The 15,639-nt window shown below is 36.3% G+C and overlaps 3 protein-coding genes across 3 annotated transcripts; 2 read left to right on the forward strand and 1 right to left on the reverse strand.

The window, feature by feature from the left end:
- The first annotated feature begins 369 nt into the window (after positions 1–369).
- On the forward strand, positions 370–2,637 carry LOC103447517 (zinc transporter 2-like). The gene is made up of 2 exons (XM_008386715.4): positions 370–1,073; positions 1,859–2,637. Exons 1-2 carry the CDS (start codon positions 461–463, stop codon positions 2,248–2,250), a joined length of 1,005 nt encoding a protein of 334 aa, XP_008384937.2. The 5' UTR covers positions 370–460; the 3' UTR covers positions 2,251–2,637.
- Positions 2,638–8,229: 5,592 nt separating this feature from the next.
- Positions 8,230–11,342, forward strand: LOC103447518 (laccase-2-like). Its single transcript, XM_008386716.4, has 6 exons — positions 8,230–8,391; positions 8,544–8,695; positions 8,802–9,046; positions 9,308–9,436; positions 9,544–10,515; positions 10,961–11,342. Exons 1-6 carry the CDS (start codon positions 8,263–8,265, stop codon positions 11,089–11,091), a joined length of 1,758 nt encoding a protein of 585 aa, XP_008384938.2. The 5' UTR covers positions 8,230–8,262; the 3' UTR covers positions 11,092–11,342.
- A 1,641-nt stretch (positions 11,343–12,983) lies between these two features.
- Positions 12,984–13,790, reverse strand: LOC103412861 (small polypeptide DEVIL 13). Its single transcript, XM_008351377.4, has one exon. The coding sequence runs from the start codon at positions 13,596–13,598 to the stop codon at positions 13,305–13,307; it is 294 nt and encodes a 97-aa protein (XP_008349599.1). The 5' UTR covers positions 13,599–13,790; the 3' UTR covers positions 12,984–13,304.
- Positions 13,791–15,639: the final 1,849 nt, after the last annotated feature.

Genomic DNA, 15,639 nt, shown 5'->3' on the forward strand with positions numbered 1-15,639 from the left:
TAGCATCGCTCATTATCTCATTATCTCATGATTTGATAAGTCATGTACGTAGTACTTTTCATTCAACTAGGTAGAATAGGGATTTTTTAATAAACTTTAGGCTATTCGTTATTTCGAAGTTTTAACTGTTAGATCTTTGATAAAAAAAAAAACAATAATCAAGATCTAATAATTAAATATTCTGGAGTATACTATATTCCGTATCACAACAGGATTTTTGGATACAATATTGGAATATAGCTTCTATGTCGAACCATATAAGCTAATTGTGTAGTACATCAAGGCTATACGATCTTCGAAAGTCAAATTGTACTACAAATTGAGAATAAAATGGGACCAAGATTTAGCCGGACAGGTTGTGTTTAATTTATTATTTTTAGACCATATAAACAACTACAAGTCTTCGTGTAACTTACCACGCAAATCATTGGTGTGTGAGAGAGGAACTTCATACTCATCAATGGCTTCCATTCCTTTCGTTAAGTCAACCTTTCTTTTAGCATCTGTGCTCCTCTTATCCCTGCAACCATTCCTAGTCAACGGTCATGGCGGCAGCAACCATGATGATAGCGGCGGACATAAAGTTGATCTGCATACGAAAGGCTTGGTTTTGGTGAAAGTATGGTGCTTGATTATTCTACTGGTGAGCACTTTCGCCGGTGGCATCTCCCCCTACTTTTATCGATGGAACGAAAGCTTTCTTCTCATGGGGACGCAATTCGCTGGTGGGGTTTTTCTTGGTACCTCTTTGATGCACTTCTTGAGTGACGCAGATGCGACATTTCGTGAGCTTACCACGAAAACATACCCTTTCGCATTCATGCTAGCGTCGGCTGGTTATCTGCTAACCATGCTTGGAGATTGCGTTGTGCTGTTTGTGACGAGGTCGGGTGAAAGAGAAGCTAGAGTGGAAGTGGAGGAGGGAAGGAATGCTGCACTGCATGATCATAAGGAAGATGGAGAGGACGACAACCCAGTTTTCTTGAAGACATCGTCTTTCGGAGACACCATACTTCTCATCCTTGCGCTGTGTTTTCATTCAGTTTTTGAGGGCATTGCTGTTGGAGTTGCAGGTACTTAATTGAAATATTGTTGAGTTTTATTAACTCATATATATGTCTATTATTCGTATATATCTACCACTCATCATCTTTCATGGTAATTTTTATCCATATAAATATGAGAAAATGATTAATTTCAGTTAATTGTTCCTTATATTCTTAATTTTGTTTTTCAAGTATTAACAAGTCTTTATACTTTAAATCAGTGATCTTTATGTTTCTCAAAGAGGAAAATAAGAATAAACCAGTTCTTATCTAGTTAAAATCACTTTTAAAGAATTGATTTGTAGGATAAAGAACTAACAATTTCATCTCATAAATTAACGATAAAATTTGTCACTGATTGTAACAAGCAAGGACCTCACTGAAAAATTGAAACTGCAGGATTCATATGAACCTAAGCGAAACAACAAATCCAAACATACATAGAATGCTCAAGTGCTAACTAATTAGTAACTTAATACGTCTCTAAACATTGAAAATGAATTGCAGTATGCATATCTATGCATGTATGCATGGAGCTTTGTTCTTAAAGGTATATTTGTAGCTGTAAATTGATCAGGAAACATTTAAATGGCACTTCTGATCGTTTGAAGGACGCACTAAATCAGCTAAAAAGCTCGCGGTCAATGTTTACGGTTCAACTTTTTTTTTAGCGAGAGCTAAACCCTAATCTCTAAGTTCCCAAATCCGACTCTAGCTATACCTTAAAGTAAAAACCGTTGTTGTAACTGACATCCGCTAAAGATCCTATGAGGATTCGGAATCTGAACGCTCGTTTACTTTGTCTATCGCAGATACAAAGTCAGATGCATGGAGGAACCTATGGACAATATCACTACACAAGATTTTTGCAGCCATTGCTATGGGGATTGCACTACTGAGGATGCTACCCAAAAGAGCATTCTTAGTAACTGCAGCTTATTCTTTTGCTTTTGCTGTTTCTAGTCCCATTGGAGTAGGCATCGGCATTGCCATCAACGCCACAACTCAAGGACATGTAGCTGATTGGATATATGCCATTTCAATGGGACTTGCTTGTGGAGTTTTCATCTATGTTGCAATCAACCATCTCATTGCCAAAGGGTTTAAACCACAAGCTAAATGCTACTTCGATACTCCAGCTTTCAAGTTCGTTGCTGTGCTTCTTGGAGTGGGAGTCATAGCAATTGTTATGATCTGGGATTAATGAACTAATTTTCTTTTTGATAGAACGATGCTGAGGCATGGCGACTAAGCTTTACAGTGGGTCAACAATAAATTGGTATTGAATTTGTCATTCATGAGACTTGAACTTAAGGGTCTCTCACTCACCAGGGGAAAGAAATACCACTAAACCGCATGATTAATAAATTAAAAAATTAAAAAATTTTGATTATCTTGTATCTGTAATTTTTTTTTGGGGGTCAGTGATTCTTGTATCTAGTTAAAAATAAGAATGCGTTAGAATGTAATGTAGAACTTGGACATTGGTTATTCTTTTTTTTTTTTCTTTCCATTTTCTGTGAAAGGTTTATGATCATGTAATCAATACCAAATCCAGTCATCTTTAATAAATGTCCTAAAAGTTCATGTTTGTTGGTTATCCTTATTTATTATAGGCTTATTATATTAACACCCCACAAATTGTTGAATAAACCATACATACTTAATACACATCATATTTGCTTTTTCAATGAAAAAGTATCTTAATACACTCCACTTACTTCCCCATAATACCCTCACACCTCACATTTTCAATATACACCTTACATTTTAACATGCACCCCACATTTTCTATACACCCCACATTTCTCAAATCTTATAAAACTTTTAATTTGGACAAAAAATGCCGACTGGAATTTTGATAAAAGATGCCACTTGGGATTTAAAGTGACACACCCCGACCTAGATCGGGGCATACTGGCCGTCACGTGAGGGTAACGTAACCATGTGCACAGTGCGGAAGCAATAGAGATATAAAGAAATACGAATAAATAAAGACCAAGTTACCAGCAATACTAGCTAGGAGAAAGTGCTAGTGCGAGATTAAGTGTGAAATACACAATCAGAGCATAAATAGCCTAAGTGCAGTCCGACTGGACATACAACACCAAGGGTGATCCAACAATTGTGATGTTCTGTTAGAACCACCGTCGAAATCCCCATGTGCCACCAAAACACTTCTACCTAAAACCTGGAGGGACGCAAAACATAATGTGTGAGTGGGCAAAAACAAAGTTTTTCAAAATCATTTCATTTCTCAAAAGTTCTAACCCCTCGCCGTAAAACCTGTATAATTTCCCAGAAAAATGATAATATATGCTATATCAGAAATCATGCTTAAGATGAAAATCCATAGAAATATACCATGCCAAAGTATCTCAACGAAATGCTATAAGTAATCCAGTTAAATGTATAAATGCCATATATCATATCAGCCGGATCCACCTAACGTGACCTGCACGGCTGAGTTTATAGCTCATAACTAATCTCAATCATATCAAATCCTGCACACGAGTCGGAACCACCTAAAGTGGTCTGTACGACAAGACTAGGTGTAAAATAAATATACTATAGCGCTACGATCATGTGAAGACTGTGCAAATGATCGTGGGTCACCAACGAGTCGGAACCACCTAAAGTGGTATGTACGACAAACCTGTGCACTTAACTTGGATCCAAGGTGAGCATACGGTGCAGGAGGTGAACATCACGTGAAAGACTGTGCCCTAACTCTGGGCGGGAGCACTAACACTGGGGTGTAGGTTTATGAGCTCTCAATACATCACATCATATCCCGCATAACTGAAGCAATCTCATATCTTTAATTTATGAACTTACCTGGCATTTACATGTGCGTCTACATCACCAATTTGTTGACCCTAAAAAACTACCAAGCCTATGTGGCACGCAGGCTAAGTAATTAATAAGCTAATTACGTCATTCAGTTGTGTACGGGGCGTGCCAACTCGACGGTCGAGCTCGGCAGGTGAATAAAATGAGTTGATGTCGCGTTAAGCGTGCTGCTGACTTCTTGATCTTGCGACTGCGACCGAGCAAGGAACACGTCTCGACATTCAGGTTCTAGAGCCTGAAGACAAGGCTACTAGTTCTGCGAAGTTCACAAATCGTTGGCGCCAGATTCGGTCATAGTGATTATATTCGTAAGAGTATAAGCACACCGAATCGACACCAAAGTATAGGGGCACAAATACTCAAAATAGATATATGTCTTGATGGTAAATGTGGTTCGACCGTCAAAAAGCTGAACTCTAAAACCTACTTGTGAGTATCCAATCATAAGACAACTCGGCGTTCAATGTGCCGAGCCTTAGTAACACCCTACTTCGTCGAGAAAGGCTGCTGAGATGACCTCCACCAACAAGGATCCGAAAATCCTTCTCAACCGAGACTTGGATAGATAACCAGTCTGCCTCGACGCAGTGCTGTTTATCCAAACTGAAGGTGCTTCGCGATCGGTTGATTCTACGATAACAGTGTTGTTTATCCAAATTAGAACTCATTTCCCCGATCCAACCTTATCTCGGTCAGTCTTACTTTTATTAGGATTTTGAACTCAACTCGTTATCAGGCCGCATTCAATCTCAAACTCCAACATCCTTATCCTGTCGAAACTCCTTCTCGTAATAGGACTCACCTACATCCCACATATTCCCAATAGGATACGGCCAGCCTTGACTACGAGGCCCATGAGTTGGATAATCCCCAACGACTCCTACGCACGATCTCTGGGTCGAGAACAATTCTAAACTCGGCCTAAACCAATATTTTTGAGCCCAAACACAATCATAAATATATGCAACTATTAATGCATAAATAAAATAGGCAGATACTTTTCATGGCATTTCAAAACGTATAATCATTCAAATTCATTTTCTAGGAAAAAAAATCTCAAGTATATAGGTATATACGGAAAACCAAAAGCCCACTCACTGGTATGTCGAAAGGTCGTAGCCCTCGAGCCTCAATTGATGGCGCTCGTCCTCCGGATAGGTCTCACCTATATGCGAAATAACTAAATAAACATTATTTAAAGCATATACACAAAACTAGGAAATAACTTCGCATACAATACTCAAATGGGGTGTTTGAATATACCAACGTGATTTACTCAACACCACGAACATCCCCATATTTTTAGAAGAATTTTCCGAGCACCCACGCGCCCTCACGCGCTAGCCAAGCCACGGCCAAACGCGTCCCCATGCGCGGCCAAACCCTAACTGAGTTTAACGGCCGTTAGGAATATTCTGTTAAAACCTTAACAAAAATTAATGGCGTTACCTGACGCCGTTAGAATATTTCGTTAGACTTGACGAAATATTCCCCTTCGTCTTCCTTGGATCGCCGGAGACCATCGCCGGCGCTGCTGCGGTTGTCGGTTTCTAGAAAAATATTAAAACCTTCATATCTTCTTCATTTCTGAACCAAAATTCACGAAATTTGTACCAAAATGAAGCTTACAACAAGTAGAACATGTATGTAGTTTAATTGGTTAGGGTTTTGTTCAACAATGGAGGGTCAGAGAGATTTTGATAGTTGAAGAAGATAAATAATACGTTAAAAGTGATTTGGGGTGTATTTAGAAATTTTTTTTAAAACTTAATAAGGTCAAAATTGCCATTGTATAGTAGGGTAAATAAATTATTTAATATTAAATTTTAATATGCGGTGCATTCAACATTTTGTGAGGTGTTAATATAAAAAACCTTCATTATATTAAATAAGTATTTATGGTACCCAGATTTTTATTCCTCCCCTTTTATTGCACAATTAATGAACTTAGTTTATTTTCTTTTGTGTTTATTAGTTACTACCCTAACAATAAAATTAACCTACAAAACCCTAAAAATAAGATTAATCATCAAAATGTTTATTTAATCTAGGAGTATCCAAGCTCCATTTTGTTTGAGACAGTACTGAGCTCAAACGCATAAACGGATAAACAAAAATGAACAAGAAACGAATAATGCACATCCTGATCTCCACCTATTCCGCACTTAAAAAAGAGTTCGACTAATGATGTTCCAAAATTCAAGTTGACTTTCGGCTTAGGGAAATTTGAAAGATATAAATTTGCAAGTTTGGATCCACACTCTAATTCATATTTTGAATGATAATTTAGATTTCCTAATTCATAAATTGCTATTTTTGACAAAAAAAAAAAATCATAAATTGCTACTGAAAATAAACAAATTTAGGACATGGAGTGAAAAATGAAACTATTATTTTGTAATTACCATATGCCTCTTTTAGAGTTAAACAGCTGGAGTTCTATGTGAGAGGATATGCAAAGCAAATATGGATTATTGGATTTACTGCTTCTTCCATCGAATGACTTTAATTAAGAGATGCTTTTTTTTCTTTCAGGATTTCTCTTGCTCCCTTCTTTAACCACACCATAAGAACTTGTGTCCCCCTTCACATGCCCTCTCACTTGCATGTTTTTTTTTTAATTTAATTTATTTATTTTTTGTGGAAACTATCTCACTTGCATGTTTTAGTCTTCCTCAACACCCATCTCCTTGCCTACAATATCATCATTTCACAGCAGTCTGATCTCTTGGGGGTACATGTATGTGTTCACTTCCAATGCTGCAACAATTTGGTCTCCATAGCTGAGTTGTTAATTCATTTTATTATACAAGCAACATCTTATAGTAAATTCATCTAAACTATGACAAGTGGAATTCAAACTTGAGTTTAGAGAGGGCGGCCGGAAACATATTGCTCTAGCCAACCTGGCTAAACCCTGTTTGTTTTCCCCACTTTTTTTGTAGGTGAAAAAATTTTGCTTGATGTATTGTAATTTTAGAGTAGCCTACAAGGAGTGTAGTTGGTGTATCAACAAATAAGGGGTAGGGTGAAAACCAAAAACTTTTGTCCAAGAAGAAAAAGGTTTTTCAAATTACGTTCCTTGGAAGTTTTAAAGTTTAAGCCTGTGTTATGAGTATGGTTATCTGGGGTAATCACAATTAAACCAATCAAGACTAACCTAATTCCAACGAAATTGTTATCATTTTTCTTCTTGCTTGAAAGATTGGTGTTGGATCAAATGTCGTCTTCTTTTGGAGTCTTTGATATTAATTTCTGTTTGGCTGGCAGGAGGGCCAACCCCAGGTGAGTCTTCATGAATTGATCAATATGAGTGGTCGTAAAAATCATGACTTAAATTGTAATATTTCTAAGACAAATAAGATTAATATTGTTGGATGATGTAACCGGCTCTGGCTTTTCTTGGTCACCAACTAATAAGTTTGATTTGTATACTCATATACTTTTACAAATTTATTTGAGAATGAGACACACTTTCACTTCTTGTGATTAGTGTGTATAGTCAATAAACGTGTAAAAATCAACGTATTAACTTTTTTGTTTTGATGGAAATAAAAGCGGATTAAGCAAGATCAGCTATTCGTCAACGGTCATGTGTGAGAAACAAACTTTTCCATGAAAGAAAAAAAAACGATTCCACCCTAAAACCTCCTGCCAGTGGGTCTACCAAATTTTATCAATAAGAAGAATAAAAGGAAATAAGACGAGATACAAACAGAGAGACTAGACCGAAACCCACACAACAAAAAAATCAACAAAAACAGTAAGTGGGGCATTTTACTGTTTACTTTCTGCAATATCTGTCCGTAAATATCTTTCCTTGTTCAATCATTTCATAAAAACATAGATAAGTGATATATGTAGAGATTGAGAATATATGTCCCAAGAAATTAAAATTAGGAATGTGTGTGGTTATATTTTTGTATACAAAGTATACAAACCCGCACATACCACACTTGTAACCACATAACTAATGGCTTTTGGAGAAGTTAAGCATGCACCAAACGGCTTTTGTGAAAAGCAACAAAAAGAAGAATCGGTAATTAGCTTCTATTGAGGATAATGATGGACAAAATCTGGTGATGAGTAGTAATAATTTTGGCTGAGAGGCCAGACAGATAATAAGTGATTCTTTTGGCACAAATAATAGTAAATAAATTACTTGGATGATACTGTACAGTGGTAATTAGTAATTAGATGGGTCCAGAATTTCGATAAGTTCAGTTGGTAAAGTCTCTCTTCATTGCCAAAACTTGTAATATCCCATTACCTAATTGACCAAACACGCCTTTTCATTTGTATATAAACACACTCTCACAGAGTCACAGGCCAAGCTTCTTAGACCACTGCAGAGCTAACTCAAATGGGGTCTGCGATTCCTTTGTCAGCAACATTTCTAGTTGCTTTTCTTCTTGCTCTTATCTCTCTGTGTGCCTCTCCTGAGTTTGCCATTGCTGCAGCTGGCGGTGTTACAAGGCAATACAAATTTGATGTACGTATGATAAATACATTGACTGTGAATTTGAATTATTGATTGTTTAGTTTTTTTGGGCAAAATATGTGGTTCATAGTCTGACATCATAATTGTTGCAGCTTATAAGTAAATTACATACCATGCTCTATAACATTCTAATTTTTGTGCAGATAGAGTTGAAAAATGTGACTAGGCTGTGCACCACAAAGAGCATTGTGACAGTGAATGGCAAGTTTCCTGGACCTCGAATTATTGCCAGAGAAGGAGACAGGGTTTTGGTTAAAGTGGTCAATCATGTTCCAAACAACATTACCCTCCATTGGTACGAAACAACTTATAGTTAATCAAGTTCTACTTAATTAAAATCCAACATTTTTTTCTTCCTTTTTTAACTTTTTTTTGGTGGATTAATGAAAATGTGAACACAGGCATGGCATCCGACAATTGCAGAGTGGATGGGCAGATGGGCCATCATATGTCACTCAGTGCCCTATTCAAACAAACCAGAATTATGTGTACAACTTCACCATCATTGGCCAAAGGGGAACTCTCTTCTGGCATGCTCACATCTCATGGCTAAGAGCTACTGTCTATGGACCCCTCATCATCCTCCCTAAGCGCCATGCTCCCTACCCTTTTCCCAAACCCCACAAAGAAGTTCCCATCATTTTCGGTAACTAAACTCACCAAATTATAGAGAACCATTAATTAAACAAGCATTTCTCAGATATTGTAGATTTTAGGATAACATATTTCGTGGTCAAATTGTAAAGTTGTCATCACATATTAAATTAAAAATCAATTTCTCAGTAGTTCAGACTTGATTGTCTGACAACATAACATATTAAACTGAAACTATGACATAACATGTAACTTTTATGCATATACCAAAGCTAACATGCTAAACTTTTCATGTATGTGTAAATAACTACAGGTGAGTGGTGGAATGTTGATCCGGAGGTTGTAATTAGTCAGGCTCTACAGACCGGAAATGGTCCTAATGTCTCCGATGCCTATACGATTAACGGACTTCCAGGGCCATTGTACAATTGTTCCAAAAAGGGTATGTACACATTGATCATGTGAACATATTTTTTTTTGCCATGAAACATATACAATCTTGTCACAAAAAAATTAGTTCTAATTTCTCTTTATTGTTGTGTGTTTCAGATACTTTCAGGCTAAAGGTTAAGCCAGGAAAGACATACCTCTTGCGTTTGATCAGCGCCGCACTAAATGATGAACTGTTTTTTAGCATAGCAAACCACAGCATAACAGTAGTTGAAGCAGATGCTGTGTATGTCAAACCCTTCAAGACCAATATCTTACTCATCACACCAGGGCAAACCACAAACGTGCTTCTTAAGGCAAAACCTCACTACCCTAATGCCACTTTCCTAATGTTAGCTAGACCCTACTTTACAGGCAGGGGTACTTTTGACAATTCAACTGTTGCTGGAATTCTTGAGTACAAAAAACCCTCAAATTCTTCTTCCTCCACATCACTGAAAAGCCATCCACTTTTTAGGCCAATCCTTCCCCAAATCAATGCTACTTCATTTGTTGCAAATTTTACTAGTAAACTCAGGAGTTTGGCCAATTCTAGATTTCCAGCCAATGTGCCCAAAACTGTTGAAAGACGCTTCTTTTTCACAGTAGGGCTTGGAACCAACCCATGCCCTAAAAACCAAACATGCCAAGGGCCTACTAACACCACCAAATTTGCAGCTTCTATGAACAACATCTCATTTGCTCTTCCTTCAGTAGCAATGCTTCAATCTCATTTCTTTGCTCAATCCAACAGTGTTTACTCCACCGATTTCCCTATTATTCCTCCCAAACCGTTCAATTATACAGGCACTCCACCTAACAACACCAATGTTAGTAATGGGACAAAGGTGGTGGTCTTGAAGTTCAATACTAGTGTGGAATTGGTGATGCAGGGCACTAGCATTTTGGGTGCTGAAAGCCACCCTCTTCACCTTCATGGCTTCAACTTCTTTGTTGTTGGACAAGGTTTTGGAAACTTTGACCCTAACAATGACCCGTCCAACTTCAACCTTGTTGATCCTGTTGAAAGGAACACCGTCGGAGTACCCTCCGGGGGTTGGGTGGCTATCCGATTTCTTGCAGACAACCCAGGTAATTGTTTGTTTGTTTTGAACATAGGTGTCACACCCCAACTTAGGCCGGGGTGCGAATTCACATTCATCTTGAATTTAGGCATGACAACAAACTTAATATCTTAATAAGATATAATTAGTAAAGTGTCCTTTGTGAAAAGAAAAAAAGAAAAAGAAAAAAAGAATTAACGTTGGGGCTAGTGATCGGCTGACACAATTTACTAAGTCAACAAGTATGTTATTGATATTTAGTTGACGTTTTGTCGATGTTACAAAATATCAACATGTCTCGACAAAAAATCGACAATGCATCATGTGTCTTAAGATGGTATCCGATACAAAACGTATTGGCAATGCATCAAATGTTATAGATTCGTATACGTATGCTGTACCAAAACAATTTTTTTTCCTTTTATTTTGATGTCCATTAACTAAAACATTGCTTTGTATAACTGAAATTGCAGGCGTTTGGCTCATGCACTGCCACTTTGATGTCCATTTGAGCTGGGGTCTGAGGATGGCTTGGGTAGTCCAGGATGGGAAGCTCCCTAATCAGAAGCTGCCTCCTCCACCGTCCGATCTTCCCAAGTGTTGAGCGTTGACTCTTTTTTTGAGTGCCTGAGGCACCTTTACATTTCCTTTTTCTTTTTCTTTTTTGTAACTTACAAATTTTTGTTTTGATTCCCTCCCTTAAGAGTAGCCAAAGGCTTGCAACATTCGCACCCTCTATTGAAAGTGGAAAGGAAATTGTAAAGGTTTTATGTTATAGCCGGATTCTCCATGCTATTGTTGAGAAATAAATAATATGATGTCCAATAATGCAATTTAACCGTCAAAATTCAACAATTGTGGTGTCGAACAATTTAGAAAAAATTGTTCATAATGTCATATGTGTTCGTTTGATAAATACATTTATTGTGAGATCTTGCCCTCCAAGCCTTAATCCATGAGTGAGCTTGTTTTTCACGGTTTGGCAAATGCGTTCCAAATATGTAGAAACCCAAGAAATTGGGAGAGACTGTTCTCTGTTCAAGGTACTATAATTTGGTATGATAGCCTATATATCTACTCTTTACTTTCTCATATAACTGGTTGAATTTTCATTTCATGTGAATGTGAATCAAAATTTCAAGAAGAGTTGGTGTAATTTTTCAAACTTGAGGAGGTTTTGTGAAAACACGATAAATTTGAGAGTATAAGTGTAATTAATCCTTATTTTAATGGGAAACACTGGTATTTCATGTCGACATAAATAAGTGAAAAACTGTATCCATTTCTACTAGTTTGCACCACATTTATTATCTATATCACTAAGTACTGAAATATAAGAGGACGTACCATATACAAATTTGAATAAATTGTTAGAAAAAAGTTTTAATAATTGAAGAAGTTGTCTTATATATTATCAAATCTCATGTAGATTTCTTTATTATCTAGGACTGTAAATCGGCTCAATGTTTGGCTCGTTAAGAAACAAACCAAACCTGAAAATTGGTAATGTTTCTTTGGCTTGTAAAGCTCATGAGCAACTCGTTCATTTTTTTTTTCACATGACAACTCGGGTTAGATTCTATACAAGAAGTTTGTTTGGAACGAAAGATCATGTTTAAGATTTTTCTTTTGAAAAATTATGTTTACTTTTTTTTTTCCTAGTTTAGAGACTATCTTCAATTTGAATTTTTTTTTTTGAGACGGAAATTGATATTATGTCCCTACCCTTATTTTGTCTCTAAAGAAATTACTACGGGCGTGATCACCTAGCCTCCCATTGGGTTCCAATAATTAGAAAAGAAAAAAAAAATCATTTATGCAACAATCTTAAAGTATCACGACTGAAAATTTCATGTGATATTGTTTATTTTTTTTATATCTTCTATTATTAAAATTTATCAAAAAAAAATGTACTGCCAAGCTATGAATTTTCATTACAAGACTGGCCTAACTTCTTAGAGTAAAAAGCTAGAAATAACTTTAATTCTGTATCGAGCTTGAAATTTTTAAGCTCACTACTTAATCTCGACTCATATATCAAACAAGCTAAACCAAGCTTAAAAAAAACTATCCAAAAGCTTAAAAAACTATCCAAATTTGAACGAGGTGATATTTAGTTTGACTCAACTCTATTAACACGTACGTGATACGACACAATTACAAAACATTTGTGATTAGTGTATGGAAATACATGGGATAGAAGCCACACAAGCTTCTTGATTTCAAACAAAGTACTTCTAAAAATAATTTTTACTCAATTCTTTTCATCAAAGCAGGAAAACGTGTGGCTTGCATTTCCAAGGACGATAGCAGTTACTTCTATGTCTTATTATATTGGCAGCTCCCCAACAGCCAAAGGGAATCTTTCTCTCATAAATAAAATAAAATAAAATAAAATGATGAAAAGCAGAAATTTTATAAAATTCAAATTAAAAACAACACTAAAATTATGGATGTTGGCCTTCATGAGATTTGATTACAATATCGTCATGGCAATTGTAGAACTTGAACACTGGGCATGTATTTGATAATATGATAATCTCTTCCGACAATGTACATACGGAAGCACTTGTAACTCATCTCAATTGTAATTACCAAGGACAATTCTCTAACATAAACGAAAATAGAAAAATTATAAATAAAAACTCCTACAGAAGTTTGTGTGTTGCCGATCTCCTCTTGATCGGATGGGAGAAAATTTGATATATATATGAGTTTGAAGTTACAAACCCGACCCATCTCACAGGAAGGTGATATATGAAGAAATGATGAGTAATTATGGAGCTTAATTTCTAGCATTAACTTAATTAAAAATTATTAATCACCACGCCAACAAACAAGCATAGCAACACATCTTCTCATGATGTAGAATCTAGCCTTCTGTTCCTTGGCAAGGCTACTGCACTTGCGGCTAATGGAAGAGCTCTTTTGTGAGAAGCTTCTTGGAAGAGGACACTTGGAGCTAGAGGCATTGCTTTTTTGTGAATTGCTTCTCAGCAAGGAAGATGTGCTTCTGGTTGATGAACTTCTTGTGAAGGCAAACTTGGAAGAAGAACTTGATGATGAAGTGCCTTCGTGCTTGTTCTTTGGTAGCTTCCACTTCTCATCCATAATGTGTAAGTTTAATGCTCAAATTTTGTGAGGTTGATCTCTTTGATCTCTTCTGGCTTCTGGCCGCTGGTACTCAACTTGTTTGCTTTATGTCAATGTATGTCTTTAGAGAGAGAGAGAGAGAGAGAGAGAGAGAGAGAGAGAAAGAGAGAAAGAGATGTGAGTACATGGTCCTGTGGGTCGGTGGGAACAGTGGGGTATTGGTGTTATTATATACAGCGTTGTAGGAGTGTGTTGGCAGATGGTATCATGGTAGTGTTGTTTTGAGGGTGCTTACGTATAGCGATCACATTACTAACCACATATGTTATACAAGTAGAACTTCATGGAGGATTTACTTTTCTAAAAACGGAAATACGACTCACAAAAATTCTCACAACATTAACAAATTCATAACATTTTTATTTATTGAATGCTCCCACATATCATGATTTTGAAGTATTTAAGAGCTCAAATGTGAATCAATTAGCTAGTTTCGTGTGAATTGAGATTCAAAATCAAATATTTGCTTGAACAATATGATGTGACGTGTAAGAATGTAAAAAAAAAATCCCATAATTACTATTATGGTAAAACTTTAACTTGTTTTATTTCGTAAGTGTTCGTACAATTAATTTTATTGGTGCATCGTGTGGATGATCATTTTTCTTGATTAGTGTCAGATGGCTCTATGTCATTGACCTATTGGTTGTTTTCCCTGTAGACTCGTGGTCTTTTTCCCATTGCATCACCTCCAAATTCTTGAGGAGGAGATCCTCTCTCCTTTCTTTTATTTTTATTTTTATTTTTCTTGAGATACTATTATTGTACGGGGCTCCAACTTAAAGTATATTGGGATCACGCACACCACTCCAAAGCTCTGAGCAAGAGATAAAAAAACAAAAAGAGAGAGCAGGGACCCTGGTCATTGGACAATTCTTACTTCTGTTCGTATCTGCAAATCGATTTTGAAAACTCAAATGTTTTCTTTTTACTCTTTCCAGTATTATTACAGTGCACATCTGGCTTACATCCCCACTGGGACCTCAGAAGTAAAATTGCACCTTGTTACTAAAATACCAAGTAACATTGGTTAAAAATAATTCAGATAAAAGTTTGGAGAAATGTTCTTGGATTCTTTTACTGTTTAAGGGGTGCAAATAATCTTTTGCCATGCATGCACTTTAACCTCATACTGTTTTACCCATGCATGCATGTTCATGGCTGCCAACAACTGATTGCAAATTAAACACAATCTTTTATCCTTCCTATTCTTCTTTTCTCCGATCAGCTTTCTCTTTCGTTTCTTTTTTTACGGCTGTGGAAAGGAAGAGCATCAAGCTAGGGCACTAATTATCTAATTAATTTTAAGATACCTTCTATGTAATTTCAAACCCTTGTACTAAGATAATCTTGACGGTCTAACTATACCAGTAAAGGTGCTACTATATATATACATGGGGAATTTAATATAATAGGTGTAGCATATATAGGAGTTTATATAATGTGCATGAAAGAGGTTAGGATTCTCATGCACGTGCACGGTGCACCCATTTGGATCAGTAGTCAGAGAGTTTGAAATCTCTAAGCAATATTTTAACTAATTTCAAGTAAAAATTAGTTAAAAAATTCAGTATTGTGACTTTGGTGCTGATCCCTGCATGTGTATCATGAAAATGATATATGTTATACGCTTCTTAAGATTAATTTTTACACTCTCTCCTAATATATTGATTTAACCTGCAAGAAGGACGCTAGAAAGGAAAATAAATTTGGAACCCTAGCTCAAGATTTGACCATTTCATAACTTTTACTAGCGTTTCTTATTCTTTTTTTCTGGTGAAGAAAAATGTTCTCTTAGCAGACAAGTTAGATGGTTAAAAGTTAAAACTGTTGACATAAATGTCGATAAACATAACTTCACAATTGTATAACAAGAAAACCTTAATCTTTCACTCAATTACTACAACATATGACCTAATTACAACAAAGAAAGTAGGAGATGGGAGAACCTTAGGACTGGGAATGTAATTAGATATATTAATCGTGTTCTACTAGAAGA

This window comes from Malus domestica, chromosome 11, assembly GCF_042453785.1.
Source record: "Malus domestica chromosome 11, GDT2T_hap1".
Taxonomy (NCBI): Eukaryota; Viridiplantae; Streptophyta; class Magnoliopsida; order Rosales; family Rosaceae; genus Malus; species Malus domestica.

What these genes read in the sequence shown, in the direction of transcription:
- LOC103447517 (XM_008386715.4), top strand. Translation starts at nt 461, where the DNA reads ATGGCTTCCATTCCTTTCGTTAAGTCAACCTTTCTTTTAGCATCTGTG. An exon ending in CATTGCTGTTGGAGTTGCAG is followed by an intron (nt 1,074 to 1,858) that starts GTACTTAATTGA and finishes TGTCTATCGCAG; the next exon opens with ATACAAAGTCAGATGCATGG.
- LOC103447518 (XM_008386716.4), top strand. Translation starts at nt 8,263, where the DNA reads ATGGGGTCTGCGATTCCTTTGTCAGCAACATTTCTAGTTGCTTTTCTT. An exon ending in GTACAATTGTTCCAAAAAGG is followed by an intron (nt 9,437 to 9,543) that starts GTATGTACACAT and finishes TGTGTGTTTCAG; the next exon opens with ATACTTTCAGGCTAAAGGTT. An exon ending in ATTTCTTGCAGACAACCCAG is followed by an intron (nt 10,516 to 10,960) that starts GTAATTGTTTGT and finishes CTGAAATTGCAG; the next exon opens with GCGTTTGGCTCATGCACTGC.
- LOC103412861 (XM_008351377.4), bottom strand. Translation starts at nt 13,598, where the DNA reads ATGGATGAGAAGTGGAAGCTACCAAAGAACAAGCACGAAGGCACTTCA.